This window comes from Argiope bruennichi, chromosome 8 (genome assembly GCF_947563725.1).
Source record: "Argiope bruennichi chromosome 8, qqArgBrue1.1, whole genome shotgun sequence".
Classification (NCBI taxonomy): Eukaryota; Metazoa; Arthropoda; class Arachnida; order Araneae; family Araneidae; genus Argiope; species Argiope bruennichi.
Window position 1 is genome coordinate 108687479 of NC_079158.1, and position 10967 is coordinate 108698445.

The 10967-nt window shown below is 29.6% G+C and overlaps 1 protein-coding gene across 1 annotated transcript; it reads left to right on the forward strand.

The window, feature by feature from the left end:
* Positions 1–7979: 7979 nt before the first annotated feature.
* LOC129981486 (uncharacterized) lies at positions 7980–10704 on the forward strand. The gene has a single exon (XM_056092335.1). The coding sequence runs from the start codon at positions 8146–8148 to the stop codon at positions 9634–9636; it is 1491 nt and encodes a 496-aa protein (XP_055948310.1). The 5' UTR covers positions 7980–8145; the 3' UTR covers positions 9637–10704.
* Positions 10705–10967: the final 263 nt, after the last annotated feature.

The window sequence follows — 10967 nt, forward strand, 5'->3', positions numbered from 1 at the left end:
AATTTTAATTAAATGTGTAGTTAAAAATTAATTAAATTTGTAGTTAAAAATTAATTAAATCTTAAATTTTAATTAAATTTGTAGTTAAAAATTAATTAAATCTTAAATTTTAATTAAATTTGTAGTTAAAAATTAATTAAATTTGTAGTTAAAAATTGATTACATTTTAAGATTTTCTTCGATAATTTAGAAGTATATTTTTTTTTTTTCAAATAAATAACCCACTTCAAAATTTAAGAAATTTTCTATCCAGTGATATCAATTTTAATTCTACCTTTTCATTTTCTCCGATTTTAATAAATTTCTAAACATATCTAAAAATAAATTTAATATTAAAATACATTTCATTGTTTTAGTAACTACGTTAATATACACGTGCGCATTGCAACAATTTTAAATATATTTGTAAAACTAATTTCTAAAAATAATAAAGATAAACATTGAAATAAATTTTATAATTTTATCTTGATTAAAGACAATTATTACTTTTACCGTCATTAACTGGCAACTGTTTCCTCCCCTCCTTTTTTAAATACAACACTTTTTAAAATATTTCTTTTTCTAAAAAATAATAAAGAGCCAAATTTAGGTAATTTGTCTCATATTTTTCTCATTTTTATTTATTTATTTAAATTTTGATAACCAGTAGAAAGGTAACAAAAATGTAATAAAATGATTTTTTTTTCCTCCAAAAAATATTTTCTAGTAAAAATAAAAGAATAAAAGTTATCTTCATAGAAATAATAGAAATAACTTTCATTTAAATTTGGATTTTTTTTTTTTCTGATGCGTTATTCCCTTTAATTCAGAAAAGAAAATAATGAGCAATTTATTTATTTTCATTTTAAATTGCAAGAAAAATACATCTCAAAATTGCTGATAATAATTAAATCAATTTACATCACTGCTTTTGTAAAAAAAATATTTGTGAATAATTCAGATCACGTTTAAGTAATTTCATTTTAATTTATTTACTTTCCATTGTTATATTCACAAGTTTCATCAATCAAATGTTTGATTTGTTATGACACTAAGGCATAATGAATCATCAAAATCACATTCAGGATAAAATTTCATCAAAATATCATACGTAATCTTTGTTTGATGGCCCTGGTAAATTGTCGAAACTTTTTTAATGATATTTATTTGCATAAAAATAATCATTGACTTTAAATAAGTTTTGTGCGCAGTTTACATCTTTCACCATTTCACATTTTATCAAAACTAAAACAGAAGCAAGTGTTTTAAAGATGCTATGACTGTCTTTATTCAAGTAGATATTCCAGGAAATAAACTTGTTGAAACTTATTCAAATAAAGTTAGAAATCGAAGATGTTAGTTAACCCTTTAAAGAGCCATTTTTTTTCTAGTCATATTATGTTAAAATATTTTTAGGCTTGAAACTAGAATAAGAAAAGGGATTCATTTAGCTTATTAGATAAATTTAATTTGGTTAATTAATAATTAAGTAACAAATCAAGACACATCATTTTGTCTGAGATAAAGAACTGAAGCATCTAAGTTTCTGACTTACTAAAAACTTTTGTCAGAACTTATGCCAACCTACATAATTTCATACAAAGATTGATAAATTTGGTGGGAAGCATACTTCCCACGGCCTTAGAAAGGGTTAATATGTTTTACTCTTTACTATTCATAACAAGAGGGAGTGGTCTCTTCAAAACTTTCTTGCATACTGTCAAATAAAAGTGATATCCCCTACCCTCCGCACACTATTGTGAACTTTGGGTAAGGCAGAGAACGCTTTGTATGGTATTGGTGTTATGCAATACGACGTAAATTTCGGCTTTTTACTGAATCTGTCGTGTTTATCCATGGTGAAATGTTTAGCGATTCATCCCTAATAGTATCTGATAATCGAATTTACGTTTTCGACTTATTTTTTTCCAGTCGATTGAAACAAATGTAATCACGAAATCACATACTAAAATCTATGTATTTAAGTCCTTGCATTTTTTATATGCATCTGAAAGTACAGACCGACAAACATTCAACCCCTAGTTTGTTTTGGCTCAAAAATTGACAGGTGTCTACAGTGTTAAGTCTGTATACCGAATTTTATACATCTGTCTCGCTCCATTTTGTAAATATCGAGTTAACTTATATTCACACAGCCGGAAAAATAGACATTTTCAGAATAGAGTTTGCTCAGAATTTGATAGATCTACAAATGGTGTGTAATTATCAATTTTTATCCATCATATATATACATAAATAATTTTTACTCGTCTAACTCAAACCGTTTTTGAATTAGCTTTCTCACGGACTAGATAAAAAGATAAATGCAAAAAAAGCGTTTTTCGAACTCAGAGATGTCTAAAACATAGGGATTTGTTACAATTTCGAGTTCGAATTTTCGACGATTATAATACTTTTTGTGTTATTGTTATGTTGTGACTTATGGGACTTTACAAGTCCGTTGACAGTTATCTGTCAGCGATTTAAGCCGAGTGAGCGTCTCTTGTTTTTTCAGTAGCGCCAACTAGGGCCGGGAGTACGATTTAGAAACTTCATGCGTCACATTCGCTAGCACAGCCCCTTTTTTGAAGGAGGGGGGGGGGCACATTCACACACCTCACAGATAGAGCACAAAAAAAGAACAATCATGCCCGAACTGGGACTCGAACACGGGACGAACACTGGGAAGATGCACTACCCCTATACCAGGACGCCGGCACAATACTTTTTATCTACTTATTATAGGAGAAAGTGAAAAAGGAATAAGAATTTCCAGATGTTCTTACGTTATTTTGTTCTGAACTAATGCTTTGCATAAGGCAAGAATTTCATAAATGTAATGCATATTTCAAAAAAGTTCCTTTTCATGTCTTTATTTTTAGGTTTGTCAATTAAAATACTTTTCGAAACCCAACAATGCACATTATGAAGCAGTTATTTAATATGAGGAATTTAGTTTCACATTTCTGTATATTCTTAAAACGCAATGATTTATTTTGGATTAATATTTTTTTATTTTATTAGCTTTGTAAATATATGTTTAATTTTTTAAGTAAAATGACTACAAACTGCATTTCAACCATACTTATACATAAAATTAATGAAATAAATTGTTTTATATATATTCAAACAGCCAAGTAAATGTAAATTGAAACTTTATCAATTATAAAAAATTATATTTATTTGGTAGCTGAGAAAATAAAGATTTTTAATAGACCTCCTTGTGGCTCTCTCCCAGCCTAGCTGTCTAGACACCTGCCTAAATAGAAATCAAGTACAGATAATTATGGTTAACTTTTATTAAAGCACATGTTTGTTTTATAAATTTTTTAATAATTAAGTAATCACATCGATTTACTAGATTTAGTGTTATAATCGTATTACCTAATCATCTTGCAATTTGTATTTTTTCATAATTTTATTTATTTGGAAAATAAGAAAGAAAAATTATTTAATCGATTTGCTTTGGATTCCCTATCAGCTTAGTAGCCCTAGGCACATGATTACTGTTTAGTAGGAAATCCGCCTATGGTGATTTCAATTTCAATAACAGATTGCCTACTCACTATAAACCTCTTAATGGTTTTAGTTTTTCATACTGTTGCATTGATTCTTAGAAAAAGAATACTTGAAATACTTACTTATTCCACGTAATTTATTATGTCTTTGTATCAGTTTTTAGTTTATATGATTAGAATGAAATGGGGAGATTTAAACTATAATTCAAGTTTACCATATTTAAAAAGAAATGAGGTTATCATTACGCCTTAAAAAAGGTCCTTTTAATATTGCCTTAATATATTTTTTAATTTAATTTAAAATACAAATTTATATTCTGTGTAATGTATAGTTTTAGTGATTATCAGTTTAGCACAGAATTAAGAATGCTCAAATCAATAATGTTTTATATTTAAAGCTTCATTAGTTGCTGTATATGCATGATTGTTGGTAACACTAAAATGCAGTGCTGATAAAGGAATAGACGTTAATATTTCCTTCCAGGAAAATCTTCTTTACAGGTTGATAAAACAATATCCTTTCCTGTAAAGGACACATTTATTTTTAACTAAGATTGAAGGAAAGCATTTACCTGATTATATATGTCGCATATACATTATTTTGCATTATTATTGCAAATAAAACTGCTGAAAATTTGATTATTCCCATTGTTAATAATATAAATTGTAAATATAAAAATAAATTAAAAGTTGCTACAAAGCGTAAGTAAACTATTGTTCGAACTTAAGGCATCATATAAGTGTCAATTGCTTCAATTTCATTGCAATTAATAAATTTCGCATTGGTTCATGCAAGAACAAACATAACCAAAACTCTGATCATCACACCATAGCATAATCAAACAAAGAAAAAAATATTGCGTTTTTTTTTTTTTTTTTTTTTTTTTTTGGAAAATAAAAAATGTAAAAAAATTTGGTTCATGTAAGAACAAACATAACCAAAACTATGATCATCACACCATAGCATAATCAAACAAAGAAAAAAAATATTGCGTTTTTTTTTTTTTGAAAAATAAAAAATGTAAAAAAATTAATAGAATCTATCTTAAAATATTAATCATTCATATTGTACGTACTCTGTAGAAAAGAAACATTATCATTGAACTGGTTGGAAAAAAAGGTCAATAATAAAATAATGTAAAAAGGGCATATTATAAACATTTACCTTAAATAAAAAAAAACAGATTAATTAGGCATAAATAAATCATTAAAAAATACGAAAATAAATATCGTTTGCATTAAAAGTTTTATTATTATAATGAAAAATATTTCACAACTATTAAAAGGAAATTCCATTTATACCACCACCAGACCCAGGTTAGTAAACTCCAATCTTCAAAATAAATAATAAAAATTGCAGCATTTCATTTAAAGAACAATGCACTCCACTCCATTAGAATCAATAATTTTAAATAAAAAAGCGCCAAGATTTCCTTCCCTCCCCCTTCAATCAGAACAGTCAATTCATTCAACGGCGAATTATTCATCCAGAACAATACTAGAAACAATGGTATGAACTCGAACTTTCTCGATTGAAAAAATTGTAATAATCAATTAAAAACGAAACAAACGAACTCTAACGGCCATTGTCAGCGAAAAACGAAAAACACCAAATCATTTAAAACGAAGTAAACATGCTGTGCACATCCCTAGAACTCAACCAGTTCGAGGAATAAAAGAAACAAAACACAAAAGGAAACGTGAAAAAGTGAGGCCCAAGCGTGGAGTTGGTGCTCGAATTTGAAGCAGTATCCCCCAGCGTGTCAGTTCACCACGTGCTCGCCATGCACTCTGTGCATGCTCTCGTGACGTCACCTCCAGCTGGGAGAGTGCCGGTTGGCCATTCCTCTTGCACGTGACTACAGCGTGCTCCTCGAAGATGGAGCGAAAGATGGTTGCTAGATTTGGCATTTAAATCGCCGTTTTTGGTGAATTTTTTGGGTATCAAGATTGAATGCCGTTGGATACGACTGATAGATTTCGTATACAAAATAATATATTTAAAATTAAATCTATAATTATTAGAATGTTTTCTTTAACTTTTCTAAAAGACATTAATTTTTAGAAATTTAATTTGAAATTTTATATTGCTACTGCACTAGTATATATGTATACATAACAGCAATAAATAAAAAATAGTTACTATAATACACATTCAATAAAATGGTTTATACGATTAAACCATGAAAGCTATGTCAAAGCTGCATTAAAAGCAATAAACACTGATTGTAATTTAATTCACAACGAAAGCTCTTTGATTATGTTTTAGCTATTAGTGATACCGTTTTTTTTTTCTTTTTTTTTTTTTTCATATTTTAAAAATGACTGAATTTAATAAAAATGCCCTTTATCATCAGAATAAGAATAAAGGATTGGCTTAAAGTTTTTACAGATTTAAACTTTATTCTAATTATCAAAAAAAATTATTATTTGTAAAAATAAAAGATCATTATTTTAAATATGATTTGCACAATGCTTTGTAATATAAGCTTTGTCAAAAAGAATTTAACATAATTGAAAACTTTTAATTTAGCAATATTTTGACACTGAAAGTTCAAAATGAGTATTGTGAGAAAAAGTTTAAAAAAATTACGCTGAGTGGGAATTGATATAACCATGCGCAGAATGAAACCGATATGTGAAAAAATAGATTTTATTTTATCCTTTATATAGAAATAAAAGGGGAAAAAAGTTTTCTAAAAAGAATTTCGGTGTAAAGATATTTTTGTCACGTTAGCTCAATATACACAAATAATTTTGGAATATATTGATTAAAAATTACTGACAAGTATTTATACTACTTTCTGAAACGAACGTGTTTCTACTAATGTAGTTTTAAAACGAATGATATTTGAAAATGATTTTTTTTTTCGTTCAAATATGGAAATATTCTTTAAATATAATTTGTAGTATTCGTAGACATATTTTTTGAACAGTGTATATATCATATGAATATATCATTTGAATAAGAATTATGCAACATTTTTTCTTGCACGCTTTTAATACTTTTCTATCGAAATTAGAGAATTTTCAAAAATAGTTAGTTCTTTAATAGAATAGTTCTTTCATAGTTAAATTTCATGACTACATAATCTCTGTTTTTAGCTGAAGATCAAAACACAAAAATTTAACATCACATCATAGAAATTTAATTTATATTATTCATTAAGTAAAAACAAATTAAAATTTACTGTACTGTAATATCCTTAAATGGAATTTGTCTTTAAATCAATGATTCTCAACCGTTTTTTTTTTCTTTTGTCACGGCACACTTTTAACGATTTCAAAATTTGGCGACACACACAAAAAAAAGATCAGTTTAAAAGTTGCTTACTTACCTATAATACACTGTATAATATAGTTTATGATAATAATTTTGAATGCAAAATAAAATAATATAATATGTACTACATAAACAACAGTACGTTTATTAAGGGATTAATTATAAGGCAATAATAAAATACTTTTAATGAGAAATTTGAGCTTGATGTTTTTTGATAATTTCATTTATATTTGATCTTAAAAAGGACAATGCTACTTGACAATGACATGCAATGTTGGTTAACACTGAAAATCCGAATTCACACAAATAAGATGTAGAAAATTATAATAATGTTTTTAAAGCTTTTTTGTCTATCATGGGATAATAAACGCCAAACATCATGAGATAACATTTCTAAAATTTGGCGGTATACTTTAAGAATTTGGCGGCATGCAAAAGTGCGCGGCACAATGGTTGAGAATTACTTCTTTAAATCATTAAACATATTGTTTACTTAAAATAAATAAGCTGATATAAAACTTAGGACAAGAAAAACGCAGTTTTTATAAGAAGTAAAATTAGCAACTATAACCAAAAATTTATTTCGAAGTAAAAAAAAAAAAATGGTTACTGATTTCTTTAAAATTATCGTTTGCAATTAATATATATTTAAAAAAATTATTTTTAAAATGTAAACCAATGAAAAAACGTTGTCAATATTTATTATCCACGTGGCCACAGGAAATAAAAATCTATTTTAAATAATTATTTTTCACTTTTAATAGAGATTAAATTTGCGATTCTTCCTTCGAATAATTAATTATCGGGAGTAATAAGTCGTCGTAAATTCTATTTAACCAAACTGACAGGTAAGATATACATACAGTATTTTATAAGCCTTATTTGAATACATAATATCATTTTCCCTACGAAAGCAGACATATTACGCAAATATTAGATTGTATTGCAACATGCATTTCTCCACGTGAACAATTCATGGATACTATTAAATTATTTATCCAGTCAAATATGTCAAAGAAAAGCGAATTACTGGTAGCGTTTATGCTTCATTGCTAAGAGAATTCGTAATTCCCACGCTTTGGCGGGTGTTTGGCGAAGTGTGGAATTTTTTCGTTTTCGTCGCTTGCTTGCAACCATACCGCTGTAGAAGAGGAGGCGGGGAGGTGAAATTGTTATTGAACGTTTAAGAAACTTGTAGAGAGCGGCTAGCTCTTATCATTCTATGTGCGTCAACGTTATCAGACGGAGGCTTTAAGAAAGATCTTGACATCCTGGGTTTGATTCCTCCTTTAAAGCCTTGGTCGGCGAACAGTAAACAATACTTTTAGTCTCGAAGCGCTACATGCGAGTGAAAAGAAATTGAAGATGGGTGAAATCTTAGCGGATCCCTCGACGACTGCCCGATGGTCAGCCGCAAAGCAGAGCGACAAGATCGTCCCGCATGGGAGTCTGAGGCAGAGTTGTTTGTGCACGGTAAAGGATTCCATATTGGGATGGAGCAGAGGCCGAAGAAACAGCGTGAGCTCCCAATCAAGTCAGGAGAATCCTTTCCTGGAGTACCCGATTGACTTAAAACACGAAGTGCTCAACCACCTGTTGCGTTTGAAACCTACAGGCCGAGAGATACTGAAAGCTGCCGAATTACTTGTGACTTCTGGAATATCAGCCTTCGACTTGAGTTGTTTGGACGATTGCAAATTCCAAGACGTCCGATCTGTGCTGGAAATTCTCATCAAAACTGGTGTGTGCTTGAAAGAACTTACGCTAGCTGGTCAGTGGTTATATCATGACACCAGCAGCACCTTGGTGCTAGAAATGCTAAAATCTTGCCCCAATCTTCGGTACTTAAAACTCCAGCAAACGTCAAGGGATGGTCATGAGCTAGAGGTAATCCTCAAGCACTGTCCTAAATTGCAAAAGTTGGAAGTTATGCACCCATCCGTGGATGAAGTGGACATTGATGAACTTGTGGAAGCGATTAAGAATGATCCAGATGCCTTCAGCAGCGCTCTAGCAACATTAACGGAAGTGAAAATGCCCTCCTCGGTAAACGGAAGAGGTGTGTTGAAACTTTTGAAAGTACTGCCAAATCTCCAATATATATCCTGTACTTACCTTGATCAAATAATTGATGAGCTAGAGGAGGCTGATGAGTCTTCCTACTGGCGCGAACGGGCTTCCAAACTTCTAGGCTTACATGTGTCTCTTCCTGTGTGTGAGGATACTCCTGGTTTACTTGTGGATTGGTTCCCTAATCTGGAGGAAATTTCCCTCGAAGTTCAAGAGGGAATGGAACTTCAACCTATTGTCAAACTTGAAAGGTTGAGATCCTTAGAACTGAAAAATAGTCCAACCATCGCCCTATCCTATACTGATGAGGTTCTTCCATTGCTTGCTGCTTGTGGTAAGAAACTTTTGAGCTTGAGCTTAGAACGATTCGACTTGATTGACCTTTCTAAAACCGCTACTTACTGCCCTAACTTAAGGTCATTCAGCGCCCAGTGGTTCACAATCCTGAGTACGAGCATCGCCAGAGGTACTAAGAAACAGTTTCTGAACCTGAGATATCTTCGTCTGAGACCGCGAGTTGGCAGAAAAGTGACACCTGAAGCTTGCGAGCTACTTTTAACTAATAGCCAGTGCCTTAAACACTTGGAATTCTATTGCAGCTATGGGTTAACAGACTCTTTAGTAAACAAACTGCTCAAAACTAACAAATTCACTCAACTTAGGACTCTTCTATTGCGACATGGCCATGGACTATCCAAAAACGGAATTTCACAGCTTACGAGATCAGCCCAAAATCTTCGCATCTGGGATGTGGGTATGATTTATTCAAAACAAAGAGACGCATGAACTTCTTCACACGACTTGTGTTGTAGAGGATTCTGATGCTAGTCAACACATATAACACTGCCAAAGACGAAAATCAAAGGGAAGATGCTTTGTGTTTGTGCCCGAATGACATCAAATTCAACAAATATTTAAAGTGTTCCTATAAATTATGGCATTTTTGAAAACTCGAACTACAATCTGGATTAACTGACTATATTTCATCTGTGCTATTTTTCCCTAAATACCCCCATTCATAACTTCACACAATTTCATCATATGGATTACATGATTTTCGTGAAAATTTTGTTAATAAAATTGTATAGTGTTACAATTTTGAACTCATAACTTTGGATATTACGATTTTTCCATGCATATCATATTTGAAATCGGTGAAAAGTATCAAGATGTTTTAATATTAAGTAAATTTAACATATGATCAGGTAAAGTTTTGGTAATTCATAAAATTGTTGAACAAGTTCAATTTTGAATTATCTGATAATTTTATAAACGCACCAAAACTTAAATTTTATTCAATATATTACTATTTTTAAATTTTGCTATTTCTTTTCTAATTGAACTATTCCTTATTAATGATTAAAACTATTCATAAATATATATATATTTTTAATTTTGTGAAGGTGTTTTTTTTAAATAATTTTTTCCTAATGGACCAATATTTGAACCATGCTCAAACTTTAAAACTATATATATTTTGTAAGAAATATTTCTGTATAGAATATTACTATTCCATGTTTACATTTTTATAATATTCCACTTCGTCATTCCATTAAATCTATTAATATTTCTTCAAAACTTTTTTTATTTTATATTAGTATAGAAATTCATTCTAAAGTAAAGAGATATTATATGCTTTTTAAAAAAAAACAAGATGTTTTGCCATATATTCTAAACTGTATTTTTTATTTAATGAAAATTGTCGTTTTTGATGTACTGTACAATGTATTCACTGTGATAGCGTTTTGAAACTAACGCCGACCATGTTGCTTTACAAGTAATGAAATAATTACTGAAAAGTGTTTTATTGGTACAAAGTAAAACTTTTTCTATTAAATAATTTATAAAATTTTATTTGTGTCTGTGTTTTTATTGCATTCTTTTATCTTTTCTCTCTTTATAGTGAAATAGAAATTGTGAAATATTTATTTTAAAAGTTTCTTTCCTTATATGGTAATTTTTTTTCATAATAATACCATCAGTATTCTGCAGTGATGGTTCGTATTTATATCAATTTAAGTTTTGAGGTTGGAACTTAAATGCATGTTTAGAATTTTGGATCATAACATATGTAGAATTCTGCCTTCAGAATTCTGGGTGAGTTATATTTGAATATT

Bases quoted from the DNA above. Each gene is read 5' to 3' on its own strand.
- LOC129981486 (XM_056092335.1), top strand. From the start codon at position 8,146: ATGGGTGAAATCTTAGCGGATCCCTCGACGACTGCCCGATGGTCAGCC.